The following is a 25,546-nucleotide window of genomic DNA, read 5'->3' on the forward strand; positions in this document are numbered from 1 at the left end:
GACTATTGTCGTTTCGAAGAATATGAAAAACCGCAGCCTTCTGTCTTACTGATTATACAACATACTTTGTAAAATAATTGAATTATAGCATTCTTTTCATGAGAAATACAACTTGAAGTGTATATAAATATCTACCCTGTGTCACTGCATGTGTGATACATTCCGAAGTAATACGTCTAAGGTCAATACGTATTTCTCTAAACTCACCTCGATGCAAGAAAGCATCACAATAAACACGAAGCTCAACATTGGAAACAATACTAAACGTTTAAGTTAAAGAGAACCACAGAACATGTCACCATGATTTATTTAATACAAACTATTTAAAAAGAACTATTTCAATATCCGGCAGGCACAGCGTTATCGCGAGCGTGCACTGCCTCCCCCGCTCACCCCCCAAATACCACACGTCACATCTGTCGCCAAGACTTCGATATTCAGATTCGATTTATCACCGGCCACAACTCTTTGTCAAATGTCGACGGCCCTGTTACGTTGATCAACAACGTGGCGCTGTGCCTCACTTCCTGCGTGGACGTCTACACTCTACCTCCACGTTGTTCACGTATTAGGAAGGGTATCTGGGGAATATTTCTCACCTGGGATAATTACAGGTAGTCACACCCCTGCTCTAGAAATGAGGTAGGTATTGCTGGAATGGTTTTCAGTGTTAAAATGCGAAGTTTCAATCATGCTTGAAGAAGTAAATATAATTCGCACTAAATATTCGATCATTTTGCTTGAAGTCTCAAATGTATCATAATTACTAAATCTTTCTTATCTCAGAACAGTTTTTCATTGTATTACAAGGGGTTTTCATGCTTCAAACATATTATTATGATTATTGCATTATATCAATTACGATTATGTTTTCTATACATTATCGTAATTTCAAACTAGGCCTGTTTTAACAAATATTTCAAGATCATGTTGAGAAATATAATATAAGTACATAATTCGTCACATCGTCACCATGTAACAATAATACAATTACTATCTTAGTGTTATCTTATAATACATTCTAAGCGATTTATCCCCGTCCGTAATATGAATTTGATAGTTGGGTGGCCATGGAAGATCTCTCTGCCCTCGGGGTGGAAGATGCAGGGTTGTAGCAGTATATACCAACACGGATGCTGTATAATTCCTTACCATGCTCTGTCTAGGTCTGATCTACATGTGTAAGGTTAACTACAATCACGATCCTCTGTTATTATCAGTTAAGAAGGACAATGAAGGGCATGTGCAGTTTGTTTTATAACAATGTTTAGCGTCTGAAGGGAGATTAGTCTCCCATACTATTCCAAACGTACACTAGCCAAAATGCGAGTCATACAAATATTTGTGTTTTTTATGTCTATCTTAACTTCTAGACCAACACATTGACTTTCGTAGAGAAATATTTTTAAAAAAACCTAGGACTAGAAGCAGTGGTATATTAGCTCCTAATTCCAAGTGTTAAGTGTGAGTGAGGTATACATGCAAGATATTAATGACACGATAGACCTACTCGTTATTAACTGTTGCTGGAATCAGAACTGAGACTAAAACAACAGATGAACTAAAGATTGTTGTGTTTGCCTTGTTACATCAAATCCTGTCTGAAGCATTTCCTTAAGGTCCACGTCAATAGCTTCGTGTCATTGATAAGAAAATGTAGGTGAAAAGAGGTCACGTAGAACATTTTCTGAGTACTATGATAACATCATCAGTAAAATAAAGTAAAGTGAGGTAAATAGATATTATTTACGTTTGTGTGAAATTATTATGTTTCAACTACGTTGCTAAAAAGGAGCCAAGCATCTTTGACACTACGTGAATCGTGACTTTTAAGAGTTACGTCCCTTTGTCTTCTTTTACAGCGCTTCGATTAGCACAGCTGTTGGCATTCAATAATGTGTAACTTCCGATAAGCATTCCTTAAATTAGTCAAAGCATGGGTTCCTGGGTCTACATCTCTGTCGGCATTTTTCTTGCATATATTATGTTACTGTCACAGCTTTCATAAATTTATATGGAATTATTGGTAGTATGCTTATGACTTCTTTACTAGCACAACAATTATTTAAGACAAATGCTTTACATTTATTCTCAGGTAATAGTTACGAAGTATCGGAGTGTCGTTAATGTTATTTTCCGATGAGTGAAAGCAAATCTCCGAACAATTGTAAAGCGTCGAGTCACGACATATAATATTGCAAGCGTTCACTAGGTTACTGGAGATGTGAATAATAATATGAACGCGCCAGACACACCCTAATGTATCTAATTGTATATATATTCACATTCCTGTTGGAATCAATGCAAGCAGCTGCCTTTCATACTGACCTTTGAATTAGTCTTCAGACGTATTGCACAAAACTATCTGAAATGGCTCATTAACTTGTTAGCTGCTCAGTCAATTAGGTTTTGAAGGTGAAGGTCAGAAATGGCTGCTACAGCTGTATTATCAAAGTAAGTAAGTTAATCCGTATTCGTGGCATTTGGTATTTTTATTACAGATTTCTTAGCGAGGGTACACTGCTTTGAAATGTTATATTTTTAAATTAACATTTGTGGCATGTCGCAAGAGATTATATATTAAGCTTAGTTTATTACAAAACATTGTATGGATTAGGGACAAGTAACACACTTAAGGGTCATGCTGAACAGCTTATGTTTTGCGAGGGAATTTGATATGGTTTTTTGAAGGTAATATGAGTGGGCTTTGTACAACCACAAGATAGTTGTCTACAAATGGTCTTCACTGTACAGATTGAGTGATTGAGTGAGTTGGGTTTTACGCCGCTTTTAGCAGTATTCCAGCAATATCACCACGTGGGACACCAGAAACGGGCTTACTGTACATATATCTTAGTGCTGTCTATAAGTCGTTTTCAGCGCCACATTTCATTATTCAGCTCTTATCTCACATTTACAGCACGTTTCCAGGTTTTTTTTAGTAACATGCCCGCATCCTTAGGTCTCCAACACTGAGTGACTGAGTTTGGTTTTTCGTCGGCTTTAGCAATTTTTCATCAATATCGAGGCGGGCCATCAACCATGTACTTCACACATTGTACTCATGTGGGGAATCGGGTCTTTGGTGAGCTGAGCGAACACTGTAACCACTAGGCTACACTACCGATCTCACCAACCTTGGTCAGTGGCCTTCCTCCAGGTCAATAAGGCGGACACTCCGTGATCTAACTGAAGTGCTCACTCACACACCTGTGGCTGTGTGAGGATAAGTTGTAACTTTGTCCTTGCAGACACCTGTACTGCACTATGATATTACGTAACATCGATATAATGTATTATAGATACACGTCTCCGTTTACTGATGCTACAGTTAGTGAGTATATGCTGAAGTCTCTTTAAGCAATAATCCAGCAATATCACGGGGAGTCTCCAGTGGTGAACTTCGTACACTCTACCCATGTGGGAAACAAAACCCGGTTCTACAGAAGGACGAGCAAATGCTTAAACAGTTGGGCTACTCGACTGCCCTACACATGCAAGATCTCTTTCAAAGTAAACGTGAAAGGTGATAAAGACACGTTTCTGTATAAGTGTGTAATGAAGTCACTATGATCATCACTGTGACCATCAACACACTAACTGTGTGTTTAAACCACGTTAATTGGTAATACTATGGTTAAAATTATTATCAAAGCAGTAACAAAAACACATTTGGTACGACGAGGTATATTGGTGGTTTTCCCTTGGCACCAAAGACCCGGGTACGATTCCTAACGTGGATACTTTGTGTAAATTCTGCATTGCTATTGTTGAAATGCTGCTAAAAGCTTTGTAAAACCACACCCACTCACTCGTAGAAAACAGCGTTAGTGAGATCACTTAGCTCAAGCATGCAGAGACGTTGACAAAATGACTACAATTCCGTTTTGGTCAAGAAATTGCCCATAAAATAATTCGATCACTTTCATTCACTAGAAACCAAAAGAAACTTGATGTAACCATGACAAAGGTTATAGGAATTCTTCGAAGATGAACCAATCAGGTCCAGATATAGGATCGTCACCATCACATCGCATCCATACTTCCTCTCAAGTTTAACTATGAGTGAGTGAGTCCAGTTCTACGCGGCTTTTAGTAATGATCCATCAACATCGCGGCAGGGGATTCCTGAAATGGCTTTCACGAATTATGCACATGAGGGGAATCGAACCAGGGTCTTCGGTGTGACGAGCGAACGCTTTATCCACTAGGCCCCTCCCAACCGCCCAACCGCCCCACCGCCCTATGTAAATATGAAGTACATCTTAATGCAGGAACACTACTATTTATAAATACCTTGTTGAGCAGTGATCCGATCACGTATATTGACAGCGTGATTTAATACCAAGACTTTAATAACAGAAACAATAGTTTTCTGTAGGCCTTCCGGAAATGTCACCTTTGCTGGCCGCTATTGAGTATGTCTGATATGTTAATGGGTACGTTGCATTAGATCAACCGGTTGTGAAAATGTGCCTTTGCTCGGGTTTCATTGATTATTCGATCTGAAGTGGAACACATGTGCAACTGTATCCCCGTATAGCACAAACAGCCGGAAGCTTTCCAGAACATTCGATCGACAAGGCATACGGTGTAATTCATACGGTTACAGTGCATCGATCTGTCGCTGCTGTTTATAGACTTTGAAGCAATATGTAATAGAAAATATACTTATGTTGTTTTCATAATAATTCATATTCATCTGGTTGTTATAGGTAAGAAATGCAATATAAACTGAACGAAAATCAGCTCTGTCTTTTTATTTAGTTTTCAAATAGGTATAAAAACACAAACGTTTACTTTTATGAGATTTTTTCGAAAGTTGCTTTTCTTTTGCTGTATATATATATATTGTCAGAAGTCTTTGTGATCAAGTGTGAATAGTCTTTCAGTGTTTGTTACAAGAACATGTTGACACATAAATACAACAAAAAACTCATAGTGATTGACGTTATGAACATTTGATGACGGCACAACCACGTCCACGAGAATAATCAGCGTTTGTCGCCATTCAGCATTGTGACAGAGAGCATGTCGTGAGAAAGAGGATCGGATGGACAAAACGTAGTAGCGTGTCGTGATTGGTTTTTGTTCATTTCATCCACTGTCGATATGTTAAACTGACTGTCATATTACACATTTAAGCGCACATTTCCTACACAATCTTTAAAGTGAATAATTTATATATTTCAGCCCACTATCAATCAAAATGTCGTTGTTGTTGCTGCTGTTGATGGTGACATGGACGACGGACGCTAGGATTGGATTTAAGAAGGACCTGTCAATGGATGCTGTCTTCCCCGCTCCCATCAGACGAGATGCAGGGCTGCCGGAGGGGCATCTCCGACCCCTGGGTAATTGCTTCCAGTCATACCTACCAGACAAGGCACATAAAGAAGGACAGGACACTTTCGTGATGTAATGACGAAGAAATTCCAACGTATCTTGTATAGATAAACATCCCTAGAAAATGAAAGGATCAGCTGAAGACCCAAGATTCTATAGTTCCTATCAAAAGTTTAGACTCACTTAGAAACACTCACTATATATATGGTCGCATCGAAGGTTGATTTCCCCAATAAATTGGGGCACCTGCTGCAAACCCTGTGCAGATTAACTGCCTGAGGATCATGCATCAATTTGCTGAAAAGGATATACAAATACCATGCATGTGAACAGCTTTGTTTTGGGTGTAAATGTTTGTGAAGAATTCGCCTAATTTCATTGACTTTTATCATTTCTTGAACTCATGACAATGGTCTTTTCGTCTGTACGAATTTGTTTACAATACATCACTTCATGTGCAGACTGTACTGAATGTATTTTGCAAATTGAGTTTAGAACAGGTGACTGAAGTAAGTGGCTATATTTGCAATAGTGGGTCTAAACTTTTGACAGGTAGTATATTTCCAAACAGGACCGTCTGAAGATCTGCACGTTTAGCTGCAAGGACAGCCTTGTGGACGTACCAATAAATACATGACTGTTTGACCGTGTCGACTATTTACATTCTTAGTTCGGTACAGGCAGGAACCCAACGCACTGTTTTGACAGCCCTGTTTAAAAAAAAGATGTTGTCCCCGCCGTGATATTGCTGGAATATTGCTACAAACGGCGTAAAACCATATTCACTCACTCGCTCACTGTTCCCAAAGCATTTTATCAAACGATGGCCCACTGCACGTGACCAAAGAAATCGCAATACATGCATACATTCACTCAATCCCACCAAAACTTATGCAATGAAGGTTGCACTACTGACAGTGGTTACTATGGACAGATGTTACTATGGGCAGTGGTTACTATGGGCAGTGGTTACTATGGGCAGATGTTACTATGGGCAGTGGTTACTATGGGCAGTGGTTACTATGGGCAGTGGCTACTATTGACAGTGGTTACTTGTGTTCATATGTTTCCTCGCGCCGATTAGAATAGAGGAGATGTCTGGCAGCGAACTCAAATGACGAGCCTGGTCTTGGATCAGATAGACATAAATTGCTTTAGATGAAACAGTGGACATGGAATATGTTGCGTGGGGAGTATTATAGGTGTAATGTTGCTGTATGTCAGGTAATAGTTTCACATGTTGACTGCTTCAACACTCATTCACCCCAGATAACTGACGTGTGATCCTCATTATCCAGGCTACCAGCGTCCGGCAGATTCCCCCGCAGAAGAGCTGGACGGGTTCCCGGACATCAGGGTGTTCTACCACGGCTACTCCAAACAGCGGACACCCGTGGTGTTCCGGAAAGCTCTGAAGGACGAGGAGGTGTTCAAGAACTGGGAAAAGGACAAATACCTCAGAGACACGTAAGGATAGTGCTGTATGTCCCCGTGTCTGTCCCAACCTGCACCTGTCTATGTGAAAATCCCATAACTCATTCATACGAAACCACGTCATGCGAACAGCAATTCAGCGCCCTCTGGCGAAACATTGGTCAAGTTCCACATCTAATATGAACAACATTTCTTTGAGCAGGACACATTTCCACAACGCGATCTCAGAGCTAAGAGGATAGTATCATCCGTACTCTAAGACGGACTTACGACAGTCGTAGTGCGAAGACGATCGTATCTCTCGTACGCTGAGACAGACTTACAGCAGTCGTAGCTCTAATTTGGAATTTCTTCGTATATCAACTTCAATTTTTGATTCCACAATATTCGAAATGAAAATGTTAGGCGTAAGTTTAATACAGTATATGATATATCAACGTTATGTTTCACAAACAATAGGATCTCTTGACCGTTATCCCAGTTAGCCAATAAATCAGTAATGCGTAAGGTTAACAGGATTCTATTAGGGCAAGCTAAAGTCTGGCATCAGTAGAGGCAGGAAAGTGCTGATCGAGGCTGAAGGAGACGACGATGGGAGGAAACGAGGAATGGGAGCGCCTGTGTTTATTAGGCACATGCTCAGGGACATGTTAGAAAGAATATTCCCTAATTATATCCATTTGTAATCTCTACAACTTTTCGACGTGCTTTTCTAGCTTATGAACCTGGTGAACCCTGAAGCTTCTCGCCATACCGATATTTAAATGAAATGTGACTGACTGAACCCCATTTCACAGGAATTACTTAGATTAAAAAACAGTCTCGGCAGATTTGAATCAAGCAAAACAAGAATCAATTCACGCAACGTACACGCAAAGAGCGTTGTTACAATCATGAAAAACAACACCCAAGGTTCACACATGATTCTTGCCAAAGATCGCCATGAAAGTTGGTCAAGTCTTCAGTACTATCTAAAGTTAAAACTATCGGGGTTACACTAAGAAACTGGTTGCGACGAGCCTGAACGCTAATCTTTAGGGTTCTTACACCATAGATGCAAGAACTAGTGAAATGAATTCTGAAATATTCTGGCATTACGACAAGGCTACAAATACGTCTGACTTCCTTCATGCCGTCTACTCCACACAGTTCACCTTGTCTACACAGTTCACCTTGTCTACACAGTTCACCTTGTCTACACAGTTCACCTTGTCTACACAGTTCACCTTGTCTACACAGTTCACCTTGTCTACACAGTTCACCTTGTCTACACAGTTCACCTTGTCTACACAGTTCACCTTGTCTACACAATTCACCTTGTCTACACAGTTCACTTTGTCTACACAGTTCACCTTGTCTACACAGTTCACCTTGTCTACACAGTTCACCTTGTCTACACAGTTCACCTTGTCTACACAGTTCACCTTGTCTACACAGTTCACTTTGTCTACACAGTTCACCTTGTCTACACAGTTCACCTTGTCTACACAGTTCACTTTGTCTACACAGTTCACCTTGTCTACACAGTTCACCTTGTCTACACAGTTCACCTTGTCTACACAGTTCACCTTGTCTACACAGTTCACCTTGTCTACACAGTTCACCTTGTCTACACAGTTCACCTTGTCTACACAGTTCACCTTGTCTACACAGTTCACAGTTCACCTTGTCTACACAGTTCACCTTGTCTACACAGTTCACCTTGTCTACACAGTTCACCTTGTCTACACAGTTCACCTTGTCTACACAGTTCACTTTGTCTACACAGTTCACCTTGTCTACACAGTTCACCTTGTCTACACAGTTCACTTTGTCTACACAGTTCACCTTGTCTACACAGTTCACCTTGTCTACACAGTTCACCTTGTCTACACAGTTCACCTTGTCTACACAGTTCACCTTGTCTACACAGTTCACTTTGTCTACACAGTTCACCTTGTCTACACAGTTCACCTTGTCTACACAGTTCACTTTGTCTACACAGTTCACCTTGTCTACACAGTTCACCTTGTCTACACAGTTCACCTTGTCTACAGGTTCGGCAAGCTCAACATCACAGTTGTCACCCAGCGGCCCATCTTCCACAAGGACGAGATCAAGCGGACCACCCAGGTGGTGAAGATGAAGCGCTTCCTGTCTGAGTACGAGTATGAGGACTGGTACATCTCTTCCGTCATCCCAGCGGAGATCCAGCAGCAACTGTCGGTCAGTCTCCACTGAACTTATTCAGAAACCTACATTCGTCCATTGCCGGCTGGTCCTAAACAATGAGTTTGTCACTAAAGCTCAAGTAGCAATGGAGTAGATCATTTTACCGTCAACCGCATAACGACCGATGATCCCTCCGCCTATAGTTCCTGCAACATGACGAACTATTTGGATAAACTGTTGGGGGTTTTGCCTTGTAGTAAAATTATACATTATAATATCGACATATAATACATAACTGACACCAGGCTATTGGTTCAGCATAATATTGCTAAAAGCTGCATAAAACTAAATTAACTCACTCACTCCTTACTATTTAGTAGCAAGAGAGCACATTAACACAGCAGTTAGCTGGATGAGAAATATCAGAGAAAAGCAGTCAATGAACAATGCTCTTGTTCACAAACACGCGCGTGCACACACACGCACGCACGCACTCACACACACACATATTACCCTAATACCCTGATACTGACAAGGTGTACAACTCCGCTCCGAACTGTGGTCTGCATGGTACAAATGTGAATTGCGTTAAGTGAACATTCGGGTGCAGATGGACTTTAAAAATAACTACATACGTGGATATCAACACCACAATAGATCATGTAAGATCTTATGGTTGCAGCTGCCGACCATCTTCAACTGTGGTGTAGTGAGCCGTTACCTACAGAAGCCGGAAATATGGATGTCCAGCGGCAGCATCTCCTCCAAGCTCCACAGCCATCACGACCACAACCTCCACTGCGTCCTCTTCGGCAGACGCGACTACGTCATCATCCGAAACAAGTACAGATACAACTTTGACTTCAAGGAAACAGTAAGTCTCTCATCGTAGTCTCATTACATTTGCCTCATTGGATTTCGGCTGCCCTGACTGGTCTTGAGCAACGACCTAAACCTGTCTCTGGATGACCAATAGCAGTTCTGTGTTATGTGGGGTCTTCTTGCAAGACCTTTGACTCCGAACGTAGGGTAATGGACAAAACACACAATAAACATTTATACGATAAAGATGTCGATTTTGAAGTTCTGGCTTGCAAAACAAAATTCATTCAGAAAGCTACCATAGTAAATTCTGGATTACAATAACTTTTCAATAAAATTCCTTGCATGAAGCACGGATGTAGAAGATAGGTGTTATATAATATATACATAGTTTCAGACAATAAGAAACTTCTGTAGTGTTATTACACTTTGTTTCAATGGATGTGTGTAAGATTATCTTGGGAAGCGTTTGAAGCGTGAAGACCCCACGTATGTGTTCGAGTACAGAAACTGCAGTGTACCTGAACCTGTACACCCATCTCACGGTGACTAAATCTGAGGCAAACAAGAACGAAAAACTATGGACATTACGGTTGTGTTTTACACTCTAAAGTCGCAATGTTTCCACATTGTAGTTGTTCGGCAAAATACTGTTTTCCGGTGTTTATACATGATATTTGCAAGCTTCATTACTATTTGCTAAAAACTACTGACTACAATTTGCACCTTTCATAGAAAGTCCTAATGTACCATATGTATCCAAATCTGCCATTTGAGACATCTGATATATGAAAGGAAAATGTGCGTCCGCATCAGTTCTATGACCTCTGCATCAAGTTCACCGGCAGGATGATGACAAGAAACCGTCTCCTGGTATCTGGTATCTTTTCAGTACATCAACTCAGGCGAAGGCTACTCCCCCATCGACATGGAGAACATCAACGTCTACAAACACAAGAAGATCAAGGAGACACCCTGGACATGGGCCACTCTCAGACAGGGAGACTGTATTCTCATACCCTCAGGTAACGACTTTTTGGTATTCCACTTAACCAGGTGTAAACACGAGGGAATGTCAATAAGTTTTGAGCCTTGAGCATTTTTCATACCCAGGTGTCACAGCCTATGGTACGACATTGAACCTTGGGGTGTAGCTGATGTGGTATCCACAGAAGTTATTGAACAGCTCACACTGACAGAAAGAGACCGCCCTCACGATAGTGAAAATGAATAAAATTGAGTAGAGAGCAGTAATTAAGTTTTTAGTTCTTGAAGGAAACTCGGCGAAGAACATTGAAGAAAGGCTTTCAGCAGTTTGTGGGAAGTCTTCCCCTTCATCTGCTACCATCAAACGATGGGTCAGTGAATTTAGCATGGTAGAGAGAGTCTTGAAGATGACCCCAGCCTGGTCGCCCAACAACCAGCACTAGTCAGGAAAACATTGACAGAGTGCATAGACTTGTGCTGGAAAATCGTCGAATCACACTCCACGAGTTAGAGGAGACAACAGGCATTTCACACGGATCCATCGAGACTATTCTTCATGAACATCTCGACATGTCTAAGGTGTGCGCAAGATGGGTGCCAAGAATGCTTACAGATGAAATGAAGCAAACAAAGGTCACCATCAGCAACTCCGTGCTAACCAGATACAACAAGAATCCAGAAGATTTTCACTTTAGGCTAGTAACCTGTGATGAAACCTGGATCCACCACTATGATCCTGAGAGCAAACAAGAATCCATGGAATGGAAACATGTCACTTCTCCCAGGACCAAAAAGTTCAAAGCCTCCAGATCAGTGCAGAAGCTAATGGCGACAGTCTTCTGGGATAGCAAAGGCGTCATCCACAAAGATGACTTACCGAAAGGAAGAACAATGAATGGGGAATATTACGCTAACTTGTGAGGCAAGTGCGACAGTGAATCAAGGAGAAGCGCCGGGGCAAGATCAGACGTGGTATTCTTCTACATCAAGACAATGCTCCAGTACACACCTCTCGCGTTGCAGCCGCTGCTGTCCAGGAATGCGGGTACGAAATCCTGCTGCATCCCCCCTACTCTCCAGACCTGGCACCAAGTGATTACCATCTGTTCCCAAATCTCAAGAAACACTTGCGTGGTCGTAGATTTCAGGATGATAATGAGCTTATTTCTGCTACTGAGGCTTGGTTTGAGGACAAAAATGGCGCCTTCTACAGAGATGGCATCAGCGCCTGGCAGAAAAGATGGAACAAGTGTCTTGACTCACAAGGGGACTATGTTAAAAAATAAGTGTGGTTCATACCAATATTTTGTGTTTTTCTATGCAAGGCTCAAAACATATTGACATCCGCTCGTACTAGCTGGTGTTGGGAGCGTTCAAATATATGACCAGGGGGTGGGGGTGGGGGTGTGTGGTGTGATGATGATGATGAAACATTTAAGCATGGTCACCCATTTTGTTCTGCTAAGGTCGGGGTGGTCATCATTTTTGTATACATGTACACTTTTGTACATACTGGACAACATAAGTTAGGGATGTTAGTTGATATTTTCATGATTGATATTTCATCATTGTGCCAATGAATAAATAGATCATTATTTGGGGGTGTAATTGTAATTGATTTTGGACTTGACATGCTGGGGGAGGGGGACTTGCTTTTTACATACATTTGTTGAGTGGGGTGTCTTTCAAATTCTACATGATTTACACACGCACACGCACACGCACACGCACACGCACACGCACACGCACACGCACACGTGCACTCTTAGCCATAAACACGAACGGTCCCTTACATACATGTTGACGTTCTAATCTAGTTACACAAAGTCAGAACACTCTGAAGCAGTGAGAACACAGAGGAAAATCAATACATGACGATGTTAAGGATATCAAGTTCACTTTTCGTTGTAACGATGTTTGATGGCGGAGTTATTTTACTCATCATCATGACTTTGTCATGAACGCAATATGACCACTATAGGGACTGTAGGTTGGAACTTGGGAGTTTAAGTGCATTTTGCACATTCAGGGAAAATTGAGAATTTAACAGAATGTTGGCGTAATTAGGTTTAATAATTGCAGTCATATACAAGCCCCACAAATGTGCTTCAAGCGTTTCACACATTTTGAGGACTGACTGAACTTTCGGCTAAATTGACCTTGTATTCATAATACATAAGGTGTCACTTGATAATCAAGTGATGTGATCAAGTCGAGTTAAGTTGTTAATGGAAGGTCTTATGTCAAGCATACCGGCAAGATCGGCATTTCTTCATGGATAACTCTGTTCCAGGTTACCTCCACTACGTCCACGCCTACGGCCGCAGCATCTCCTACTCCATCCTGTTCTCCCCGACCTCCGACACCGACGAGGACGTGGACGAGCCTCCGTGTAAGAAGGGCGCAGCGGATACACTGAAGCCGATGTCAGAAGGAACCTTCACATGGAGCTACGATGGCGGGAAGACGGTATGTATGGTCTGGGGCTTCAAGTCAAAACCTGGCAAACCAGTGACCGCTGCATGTGCTGACATGCCTGTGTACTGACCAGAAGTCCAAAAGGATCAGGAACTGTACGATGCCTAAACTGTGTATAGATTGATCTGCACCCAGATTTTCGAAGCTCCCTTAGCGCTAAGATAGACGTAAGTCAATGTTAATGTATGGCACTTACGACTATCTTAGCGCTAAGAGAGCTTCGAAAATCTGGGCCCTGGACTCATAAGGAAGAAAATGAAAATAATCATATTGTTACATTCTACAAAAAAATATGCCAGGAAAGACAAAGAATCTTGAAATAATATGTATTGTAAATCCTTGTGTATTTCCACGTGTATGCTATCGAATGTAGGTGCAAGACTTGTTTGGAGAGAGTTAACTAGTTTACATGTGATACCCGCCAAACACATAACTAGGAGGAATGTGTTTTCTGAAATAGAATGTGAAAAGATTTGTAAATCAAATTCAGTTACTTATGGTTGCACTTAATGCCACTGATGACCAGTGTGTTCAGAAATCCTCTATACCAGCTTCTTTTACACGACAGCGTCTGACTGACCGGCAGCTAGATGCAGACAGCATGCGACACCACCTCATGTCACTCCTCCGAGACGATAGTCAGATCTACTTTGAGAAGTTTGACCATTTTTACAAAGACGCAACAGCTGGGGTATGTCCATCCAATTCTTCTACCGTATTTATGAGAAGTGTTGACAGATATTCAGAGGGTGAAGACTTCCAGCCACAAACACTACACACCCGAGCAATGGATTTGACCAAAACCTTACATACCTGAAAATGACAACAACTATCTGAAACGCAAGGTCCAAGACGCAACTACTGCATCTCCATCTCCTCCGTCTCCATAGAAACCGTTTCTTGTTCTTTTCCCTTATACCACCACCAAACATGCGCCTACACTTACTTGTCATAGGCTCTCACTGCAACATGTAACTAATTCTGGACCTGAAATACCTGTGATTGATACACTGAATATTTGGGTTATAACTGTTGTTGCAACCCAAGCTTGTCGTAAGAGGCGACTAACGGCATCGGATGGTCAGGCTTGCTGACTTGATGTCATCGTATATCGTTTGCGTATATCGATACTCATGGCGTTGATCACTGGATTATCTGCTCCAGATTTGATTATGTACAGACCGTAGCCATGTAATTGGAATAACTAACAAAGCAAACCAACAAAAAGAACCCATGCCATGGGGATACGGTGGCAATAGGCCCTTGCTGCAAAGAGCATTTGGGTACTGGAGTCTCACTCTATCCCCCAAAAGAGTATCCTCTCTTAATGAAATATAAATTGTTAATTTGAAGGAAACAGTCTGTATCTAAATGGTCGGATGTTTGATAATTACATTTGTCTATTCTTCACAGATTGGGGGCGTTAGTTAGCCTAATGGTTAAATCGTTCTTTTGTCCAGCCGAAATCCCTTGTTTTTTTTCCCGTACTGATTCAAAGTGAGAAAATCATCCAGTCTGCCCTGTGATGACATTTCTGGAATATAACAAAACCCCACCACGCACACTCTGGACTTAATACGTCTTGTTTGTCAGTATAAGTTAGAATGTAAATGTTATTAAATAAATAATCATCTGTATAATTTATATCCATACGACACGAGAAGATCCGGGTTGATCTTCAGTAATTCAAGCTTGTCATAAGGGGCAGCTGGCGGGACTGAGTGGTCAGGCTTGATGACATGGTTGACACATGTCATCGTATCCCAGCTGTGCAGATCAATGCTCGCGCTGTTGATCACTGGATTGTCTGGTCCAGACTCGATTATTTACAGACCGCCGCCATATAGCTGGAATATTGCTGAGTGATCCGTAAAACCTTCTCACTCATTATACTTATATCCGTATCCTTTCAGGCAAAAGACGCACCCCCTGCCCAGCAAGTGTTTGATATCTTCAAAGAGAAAATCATTAACATACAGAAGAGAGACAAAAAGCGAGGTCTCAACTACATCACTCGGGTCGACATACATCAACTGAGTGACGACCAACTGATGAGGGTCGCTAATATCTTTAATAATCCCAACGAAGGAAAGACTCAGAAGGACAAATCGAAACTGAAAAAGGAAGAGTTGTAGTTATGACAGTTTAACTGTCTCATAAAGTTTGTCTCTTGATGTCAGTATTTATAACACGGTTATTCGCAGAGTAAATGTGTTGTGAAAAATGAAATATAAGTAAGGATTATAATTTTATGAGGCAGTTAAATCGGAATGTATGAGGTTTGTTAGTGTGTATTATTTTAGGAATTTAAAAATATTTTAGTTTTTAAATTCTTCACCATTGATATACTGCTTCTTGTGTAGGATCGCAGAGGAATATCATTGTTTACAGTTTCTAGCGTTATAGAAATCCAAGTACTATTACATTTCAAACCCGCCAACACAGATATCACGAATCGATAACCAGACTATGGGTAGTTAATGAATGAGGAACAAGTGGAGATAGCACCATATCTCTCCCCAAGCTTAAAGAGAGAAGTGCGAATGTTAGGTGTTTCCAGATAAGAGTATTGGTAGAATCAGTACATATGTGATGATAACTGCATTCTTCAATAACCAAAAATGCACGCTGCAATATAATTATTAATCACTCTATACATGTGTTTACCACGGCAATGGATGTACTTACTGTTTGCAATAAATACGTTTCCTAGTATGTATTTATACCCGTGTTATTGTGAGAGGGTACGTTGTATCCATTATGGACAGCATAGCCCTTTCTTTAAACGATAAGCTCTGGTTGCAGTTCTTGTTAAGTAAAATTTCGTCGATATGTCGTAGAAGAGTTGCGTCCCATTGACGCGGCAGAAAACGATGACCCTAACTGTGAGACGAGAAAAACATCTATGGGGGCACGATTCTCAAATTTCTGTTCGTATGAGATTTGCTTCCATTTGTTTAAAAGGTTTGCAGATTTTTGTTTTGAATACACAATACCTTTAAGAAAGTGGTCAAATGTACCCTGTGTTGCTCCGTATAGTACGGACAATTTGTGGGCTCAGTAATCCGGGCAATTGTTTTGTTCGGGTTTTTGGGTGTTGTTCAGTGTTGCTTCAGTTAAAAATATTTAATAATGAAATATGCAACATTATTAATGACAACGCCTTATCTATTGCATATAGCGACGTTTCGATATAGATTGTTTCATCGCTGTCTTGATAACGAGTTTAGAATCTACCTCGAAATGTCGCTCTGTGCAATGAATGAGAAGTTGTCATTCATAAAGTTGTATGTTTCATTTTTGAGTCACCAACTTCTTAAATGCCGATCATACAATTAGAAGTATTTACTTTCCTTTGCATGTATTTTTGTTTGGTGCCAACCATAGGCATGGCAATCCTTTCGCGAACACCTGGTGTCATATCTACTTAATGGTAATTCGTAAACACATGCCAAGGATATAGTGGGACTTTGCACGGGACTCTGGTTTTGTAAACATTCTATATAATGGATAGTGATATTATTGAGCATGTAGAAAGTTTTATTGGTAATCACAATGTGAGAGTTGTACGGATGATGATATCCACGCTGTACTTAACTCGGAGATCACCCTGGGAGAGGTTGAAGCGACTATATATGTTCTCAAGTTGGGTAAATCAGCAGGCCCGGATGGTGTTTTACCGGAGATGATTCAGAGTTGTGGCAGTCTTCTTGTTCCATATCTGCGTGTGTTGTATAATAAAATTTTATTTACAGGTAATTTCCCCACTGAGTGGTGTAAAGGCCTGATTGTTCCTCTCCATAAGAAGGGACGGCGTGATTGTGTTGATAATTATAGGGGTATTTCGCTCATGGATGTCTTAGGAAAGGTTTTCTGCTCTATTCTTAATTCACGTTTACAACAGTTTGCCGCTCTCTTTAATTGTGTCCCGGAATCCCAGGCAGGATTTAGAAAGGAATATTGTACCATGGATAATGTTTTTACGCTACAATGTCTTATACAAAAATATTTGTCGAAAACAGGAGGAAGATTTTTCTGTTTATATGTAGACCTTAAAAATGCTTTTGATTCTGTAAACAGAAATTTATTATGGTTTTCCTTAATGAAAAAGGGTGTTCATGGGAAGATGTTGTCAGTTTTACAGGATATGTATTCTAAAGTTAAAGCGTCAGTACGGTTATTTGGTACTTCTATAAGTGAGTATTTTGATTGTCTGAGTGGGGTAAGGCAAGGATGTATTTTAAGTCCTTTCCTGTTTTCGATATTTGTGTCAGAATTTCAAATTATGTTAGAAGATTCAGGTACCAGAGGTATATTTATCGGTGAGGATTATTTAGAGTTATTGTTGTTACTGTATGCACATGATTTGTGTGTTTTTGATGATAGTGTTGTTGGGTTACAACGAAAAATTGACGTTCTATGTAAGTTCTGCAAGTCTTAGGGTTTGCAAGTTAACATGGACAAGACAGAAATTTTGGTTTTCCGAAATGGAGGATACCTTCGTAGTTGTGAAAAATGGTCTTTCGATGGCGTGCAACATAAAACGTCAACATATTATAATTACCTTGGTATTATATTTTCCACCAGATTATCATGGACTGTCTGTACTAGAACTTTAGTAGCTAAAGCCAGTAAAGCCTTATTAGGCATAAAACAGTTGCAATATAGTCTCATTAATATCCCAGCTCATGTCTTATTTAAACTCTTTGACAGTAAGATAAAAACCAATATTATTATATGGGGCTGAAGTATGGGGGTTTCAAGAAAGAAGTGTTATAGACAAATTTCGCAATAATTTTTGTAAATTTGTTTTAGGAGTTGGTAAACATACCTCAAGTAACGTAGCACTAGCGGAATGTGGGAGATATAATATGGCTGTTGACTATCATCTTAAATGTGTTACATACTGGTGTAAAATATTACGAAAGTCTGAAAATTGTTATCCAAAACAATGCTACAATTACATGTATAGATTAGATTCTGTTGGTAGAATTACTTGGGCTTCTAGTATACGTAAACTGCTGAGTGAGTATGGTTTTGGATATGTTTGGCATACTCAGGACATTGGAAATGTTTCACTGTTCTTAGCATTATTTAAACAGAGATTGATTGATTGTTCGAAACAAATTATTACTAGTAATATCATGGACTCACGTAGTCTTGTTATTTTCAAAAATATCATAACATCATACCCTTTTGATAAATACATCTTAAACATCAATATTAGAGACTTAAGAAGATATCTGTGTTTGTTAAGGTTTAATTCCCTGCCAGTACGATGTAATAAGAGATGGAGAGAATCTACTTATCCTGACGTAATATGCAAGATGTGTAATAGAAACTGTATTGAAAATGAGGTACATTTCTTATTTGAATGTGACAATTATGCTGCCCTTAGGAAAATGTATTTACCACCTTGGGACACCCTAACAAATGACTGTAGATTTAGAAGATTAATTGCCTCAAAAGATGTAGTAACATTGCTGAATTGTGCTAGGTATGTCAAAGCTGCTTTGAAAACCCGATCTCAGTTACTGTAATATGATATCAATGTGTGTCCACATATTGTCTTACACTGTAATCTAATATTATGTACTTCTTAAATGTACATGGGCCGATGGCCTACAAACTGAAATAAACTTACTCTATATAATTACACGGACAGTTTAACTTGTAGCAATAATAACGAAATTGTACTCCCATGAGCATGTGGCAAAAACTCTCCTTAAGGCAAGTGCGTTCGCTAGCCTGCGCCTAGTTTTCATTATTGCGACTTCCACATTACCGAGCATCCGGGATTGAAGTTTTCATGAAATTATTCAAAGAATTAAGTGAAGACATGTATTTCTAACATGTGAGAGGAAATGGAGTTTAACGTCACACTTGAGAATACATCTCCCGACGACGCGCATGCGTATGTACGTGCAGCGGTTTGTCCTAGCGCAGGCTTCAGCTGCTTTTATAGTGATAGCTCACTCAGATACCATGCCGCAGTTAAGCATGAATGCCCAACTCAGATACATGTACCGACTCCGAGTGCTTGTGCTACCCATTAATACCGAGAGCCAGGCAGGGACCGACAAGTACCATATTTTTACGTCTTTTGGTGTGACGCAGCCGTGGATCGAACCCACGGCGGTTTATATTTCCAAGAGTGCCCACATATTTTATCAACGAGCCCTACTACATACTGTCAAACGCCTAAGAGTGATCACATAATATAATCTCTGCTACCATTGATTTATGTTGACGACATGCATCGTTTACGAGAACATTTGTAAAACTAAACACCAGCACACGTCCTTTTTTTGACACACTTGCATCATCATCGTTCCTGACCTTGACACTAACGAGGAAGGTCCTTTAGTCTCCGTGGACCATTTGTCAGTCTTACCTGTCTGTTTTCATCATTTACATCATTCTGTGGAAGGAGCGATGCCACGTCTAATAGACGTGCCCCCCCCATTGGCTGTTGGTGAACTAGACACTGGTAGACGTCAGCTGTGGTCAATATCTTCCATATTTCACAGTTTGTGATTAGCACTGGAACATGCACCAAAGAACCCAAACTGATCGATCAGTTATGGGCGTGCCGGGTCAACCAAGAGGCAGGGTCGATCGATCTGTAGTAAAGCTCAACGAAAACGGATGGTGTGGATGGTGTAGGTATGAGTGACCGACTTGTAGGTGGCGAACTGACCCCTCTCAGCGGTGACACAAGGAGTGGTAACGATATCACGCCGCTTTTAGCAATATTCCAGGAACATCACAGCGGGGAACAGCAGAAATGGGCTTCACACATTGTACCCATGTGGAGAATAGAACCCGGGTCTTCAGTGTGACGCTTAAACCACTAGTCCACGTGAGTGCCCCTCGATACTGGAGAAGAAATATTATCAAGATCCATGCTGGTTGTTGATATACTCAATGTTGCATCGTCACCTGTGTCGCTGTGTTCACCACAACATGGGAACCGCGACATAGGCAGGGGTAACGATGACGTACATGACCATATTTGGTTCATTCCTTGCAGACAATAAAACAGGAATGGTACCGTGATGTTGAGACTCACCCGACTAGTAAACATCTTCCCACAGATCTTTGCTTCCCACGTATGTTGGCGCACCAATACAACATCACCAACCTGGACTGTGGCTCCATTTGTCTTAAAGTTATATGGCCTTTACACTAGGATCCGGTAATTTTCAAGGGGTTTTCAAGTTCCCGCCAATGCAAAACATTAACTTAAATATGGTCGTTAGGGGTTTACCTGTTACTTAGCTAAACTGGAAATTAGCTGTGTACACGCTTTGCACCAATGTTCCGGTGATTCAGTTAAAACATACAATGAACGAGTTTCCACTCAATTATCAGATTAATTTATATCGCAAGCAGTTATTTTAACACAGATAATACGTATTGCTATCGTATTAGTATAATGCATGTTTTCTACGAACACATTTAACACAATAATTAACACAGGCTCAGTACTTTGGTTTATGTGGCTGGATACATTTTACGTAGGAGACAGTTTGACGAGTCACCGCTGACTTCCCCCGGTACTTGGCAATTAATTGTGACATTTGAGTTCAGTGACACCATGGATGACGGTATTCGGTTTGTGACTGCTGAGACTAATGTGAAATCGGTGCTATCTCAGTAGGCGCGAAAAGTGGACCCTCATGAACATGACAAGCGGAAGTGGTGAGCGTATAGAATGAAGTGATGGCATTTCGCACAGATTTTCTCCCATGTTGTTGTAAACAGTAAAAATGGGATTAAATGTAATCAAATAATGAAATCGAGGGAGATCGTTTTACTTTGTTTTCTGTTTACATATCGGATAGCAGTGCTGAACCGAGTTACTGATCGGGTATCTGCAATTACTGTCTGGGTGGTCTCTACTAGATGTAACTAGAGGACTTTTGGCGAGCTTGAACTTACTTCGAAGAAAATAGCGGCATAGAGGTTGACAAAATGATTTCATTTCTAGACATTTAGAAAAAGGTTTACTTAATATAACTACGGTAGAAAACCGAAAATACCGATTTCTTTGATTGCATAAAGGTACACAGAACCGAAGCCAAAATACCGTGATTCTTCTAATACTGCGCTATACCGTTTCACCCCTACCCAAAAGTACCAGTATCTGTACTGCACTGATAAAACGTAATCCAAAAGGTTAAAGGCGAAAATGGAGTGAGTTTCTTGAAAGGGAGTATGCCGCAGACTTGCTTGCACGGTTTATACGTGAAGACGATAACAGTGAAGAAGAAACACCAGAGTGTTCGCTATAGCGAGGCATTTGACATGACCCTGATGAACATTGTATCGTCACCACATCACAAACTCGTGGATCTGCCTGAACGTTCTATACATCGGGGTATAGGATGGTTCATATAGATCTCACATCACAAACTCGTGAATCTCTCTGAACGTTCTATACATCGGGGTATAGGGTGTTTCATATAGATCTCACATCACAAACTCGTGGATCTGCCTGAACGTTCTATACATCGGGGTATAGGATGTTTCATATAGATCTCACATCACAAACTCGTGGATCTGCCTGAACGTTCTATACATCGGGGTATAGGATGGTTCATATAGATCTCACATCACTAACTCGTGGATCTGCCTGAACGCCCGACACATCGGGGTAATGGACGGTAAGAACTGTCGGAACGTTCGATACACAGGGGTAAAGAATGGTACGAAAAGATCTCACAACATTACAAACTCTTGGTTTTGATGAATTATACTTTATTTACATTCAAATATAACCGGAATAAAAAAAACCCGGGAAATCAATATGTACGTGAAAATATGGAATTAACACCAGGACCCATTTGCATAAAGTGAAATGATGTTGTTGTCCCAGCTCCCATACTTGAACAGTCTACCGTATTGTTTGTTCCTTTGGGCTTGAAATTAATACCTCTACGATATATTGCTGAATATATAACGCGTCTGAAATAAACATAAATTCAGAAGTCTGATTTGAGTAAATACGGCACAACAACGGGCGTTAATAACAGATGATGTTGATGATGTGTAACGCGGGACAACACGTCAAAACGTAAATCTCATAATAAGTCGCTTCATCAACCTCAAAACATACTCATGGGCGTGATACTGGCAAATAAGTTTAAGTTGAACAATTGCCCTGACATCTGACCCGTATTAGCTTGTATGGGTGCCGTCCACTGGCGCTTGCTATTGTGTGCGAAGGGCCCCCAGTTTCCGCGATCAAGTTCTACACTGACCACGTGAGCGTGTTATGAAGCGTGGCAATTTCATCGTCATGCATTGCACGTACACTAGCCTACATCTGCTTTCCCTTTTACAAACCAAACAGGTTTGCTTATTGCCATGCACAGAGTACGTATTATTTACGCCGACACAACGCATGTACGTAGTGTTTGGCCTGTTGCCTAACGCTGGTACTTTATTATGATCAATACGCGTGCTTCAAACAGTTCAAAATTAACTGTTCGGTAGATAAATATGTTGTTAACTGGTCCCACGGTAACTGTACACTCTGTGTTTGTTCATGTCCCCTCGCCCTCCGGACTTTCTAACCCATTAGATTCTAAGAAAAAACAGGTGTCGGATCTCATAAACGGCGCCGTGTCAATAAATAAATTCAGGTTTTGAGACTATGCATGCGTATCTAAAAGGAAGTCAAGACTGAAACTGTCCTGGGACCCTGTAAAACAATAAATACATTATTTCCAGTGTAAGTCATAATTGCATATACACATTTTTCATTTTCCCATCAAACCAATACAACGAATGATCCCCTGCTTGTCAAGAAATTGAAGCCAAGTGTGAAATATTTCGGCTTCAGTCCCTCATTATTCGTTCCGGTACGTTTTATGTCTTATTACAGAATTAACACACTTCAAAGAGTTTGATCCCTGTGACGGAAGGTCCTCAATCACTCCCGGTAAAACATAATATATAGAGACGTTATAGCCACACACAGTCGGTGTAGCCACAGCTGCACGTCGTGTCGCTTCCAGCAACAAGGCACTTTGTAGGAGGAGATGGTGGCTAGAAACGTTCTGCTCTTATTATTTCTGGGATATTCAGTCGACACAACAGCTTCATTTCTGGCACATATACCTGCCACTTGCCATTTCCGGTCCACAGTCTAAGTAAACTTATCCTCAGTACTTTTCGTTACACTCCACCACTGAGTCTAACAAAACCTTATGGCAGGTCGCGTCAGGTAACCTTTGAGATTGACCAATCAGACCACAGTTTACCAAATCGCAAAAGTGCACATTTGTGCATCCCTTATGAACTTTTTATCTCGAAAAGGTTCGTACCCGAACGATTCCGAATGCTATTTAGCGTACGATCGCTTCCGGGTGATGCACACGGCGTACGTACTGCCATGACAACGGTGAGTAAACAGTCGTTGAAAATAGTGTTTTTGACAATATTCAAGGATGTTATCTTGCGGAAATATTAGCTAATGGTAACCATGTCAACAGAAACCCCAAAGCGTATATGCCGCAGGTCAAATAACTGTGTTATATGCTGATTTTTGTTTGTGGAGAGATCTGTGTCGGTGACCTGAATATTTTGAAAGTCCCTCCGATCCCTAAATAGTAGCCGTTGTCTGATTGGTTAAATCGCTTTAACCGTCTCGCATTTGATTAGACTGTCATTGGTTGCTCAAAGGTTACCTGGTGCGACCTTCTACTAGGTTTTGTTAGACTCAATGGTGGAGTGTAACTGTGTGCTTATTCTTGGACATGAACATATACATCTGAAGGTATCATGTATGCATCCCTTTCAGACGTGTGTAAAAATACACGCACATGCGCGTATGTAAGTGGGCATACAGGTTCATACGTGTCAGTCCAATAACTATCTATGCATGCAGTCAGATTTATGCATGTATTATGCATGTGCTTTTGCTGAAACTTTTCCTAATGTTTCGGGATTTCAGTAATACCATTGTCTTCCCTGACGGAGCACTCAACCAAAGAAATACACACCCTGTTATCACTGGCGTGTCTGGAGTTGTCACATCTCCAGTTACAGTCTGTGCCGTGACTGCCACATCCACTTAAAGCAAACGAGTGTTTATACACAGTTAAATAATAAACACACAAGATCAAACATCTGGTTCATCACAAACACAACATCATGTACCAAATGATGATACTTCGTGGCGATACTATTGGAATACTGGGGATTCCTTGTCTGCAGCTTTGCATCCAATGACACAAGCGGCTGGGAACGCTTAATGTTGTGTTTTTCCCTCACAGAGAAAACCGGAGAGTACCGACGACTCACGAATACCCCCGAGATGTGAGGCATGGTTGTGAGCGAGCGAGTCATTATAAGTGATAAGAGACCCTAAAACGGGGACGTATTTATCCATGTCCTGACGTGTTAAGTGACCCTGTACTCGTGGTCTCTTTGTCCATGTCTTGATGTGTGAATAAGAGACCCTGTACTCGTGGTCTCTTTGTCTATGTCTTGATGTGTGAATAAGAGACCATGTAGCCGGGGTACGTTTATCTTGATGTGTGAATGATAACTGCCTTGCTACCTTTGTTATTGATGAAAGACGTCTTAAGCTCTCTGCGAGTCAGTCACTGGCCGGTCAGTTCTGAGGATATCTTCTACCTACTGCACCGCAATTACTACATAGAACAGAGCTTGATTGTCATTTTAAAAAGGCACAGAACACACTTAAGTTCACTGAGTATGCAAAATTTGCACACCACGTCACAACCAGTCGAGCTATTGTCATATCTGGTTCCAACAGCAGGTATATTCATAATTTCTATTACATTGTAGGTTTGCCCTAACAAACAACAAATGTATCATATCTTTTTTGATCTTCAAGAACACACGGTTTGTATGAAAACGTAGTCCTGCTTGTACAAGTTTTGTCTGGAAACCACGCCCTGAACCTAACATGGCAGTCCATTTAGCATGACTTCTTCCTCCTCTGTTCGGTTGTCCACGAAGTAGGTCATCAGTTCGCCCTTGCCCTTAACTTTGATAAGACCTCGTTTCTGGAACTTGTACCCGAACTCCTTCAATATGACCATCGTTTCCTCTACCACCTGCAATGCAAAATCATATTTCGGTATTTCAGCGCCATCTGTCTTCCCCCCAAAGTGAGTGAGCGAGTTATCCCTTAAGGGAGTGAGTATGGTTTTATGGCGTTTTATGGCGTTTAGAGCAATATTTCAGCGAAATCACGGCGCGGGACACCAGAAATAGACTTCATATACTGTACCACATTGGGGAGTCAAACCCGGATCTTCGGCGTGACGAACAGACGCTTTAACCACTA

At 40.9% G+C, this 25,546-nt stretch overlaps 2 protein-coding genes across 3 annotated transcripts in view; one reads left to right on the forward strand and one right to left on the reverse strand.

The window, feature by feature from the left end:
* The first annotated feature begins 435 nt into the window (after positions 1 to 435).
* Positions 436 to 15,933, forward strand: LOC137276743 (uncharacterized). Of its 2 annotated transcripts, XM_067808380.1 has the most exons (10): positions 436 to 642; positions 5,194 to 5,354; positions 6,645 to 6,813; positions 8,817 to 8,985; positions 9,614 to 9,805; positions 10,646 to 10,778; positions 13,034 to 13,209; positions 13,787 to 13,909; positions 15,132 to 15,349; positions 15,475 to 15,933. In XM_067808380.1, the coding sequence occupies exons 1-10, from the start codon at positions 638 to 640 to the stop codon at positions 15,494 to 15,496; spliced, it is 1,368 nt and encodes a 455-aa protein (XP_067664481.1). In that variant the 5' UTR covers positions 436 to 637; the 3' UTR covers positions 15,497 to 15,933. The 2 variants fall into 2 exon arrangements, with proteins under 2 accessions (XP_067664481.1, XP_067664482.1); XM_067808381.1 differs by lacking the exon at positions 15,475 to 15,933 and having other exon boundaries at positions 466 to 642; positions 15,132 to 15,447.
* Positions 15,934 to 21,967: 6,034 nt separating this feature from the next.
* The window catches only part of LOC137276744 (adenylate cyclase type 3-like), a 43,539-nt gene continuing 39,960 nt past the window's right edge, over positions 21,968 to 25,546 (reverse strand). Inside the window, exon 20 of the mRNA XM_067808382.1 lies at positions 21,968 to 25,313. Within this exon, the coding sequence (XP_067664483.1) occupies positions 25,158 to 25,313 (156 nt within the window). The 3' untranslated portion in view covers positions 21,968 to 25,157. The remainder of the gene's footprint in view (positions 25,314 to 25,546) is intronic.

Source organism: Haliotis asinina, chromosome 3 (assembly GCF_037392515.1).
Source record: "Haliotis asinina isolate JCU_RB_2024 chromosome 3, JCU_Hal_asi_v2, whole genome shotgun sequence".
NCBI classification, from domain to species: domain Eukaryota; kingdom Metazoa; phylum Mollusca; class Gastropoda; order Lepetellida; family Haliotidae; genus Haliotis; species Haliotis asinina.

Excerpts from the sequence above, each read along its gene's own strand:
- LOC137276743 (XM_067808380.1), top strand. Across the intron at positions 9,806-10,645 it reads ACTTTGACTTCAAGGAAACA|TACATCAACTCAGGCGAAGG; the intron begins GTAAGTCTCTCA and ends GTATCTTTTCAG. Across the intron at positions 13,210-13,786 it reads GCTACGATGGCGGGAAGACG|CGTCTGACTGACCGGCAGCT; the intron begins GTATGTATGGTC and ends TTTACACGACAG.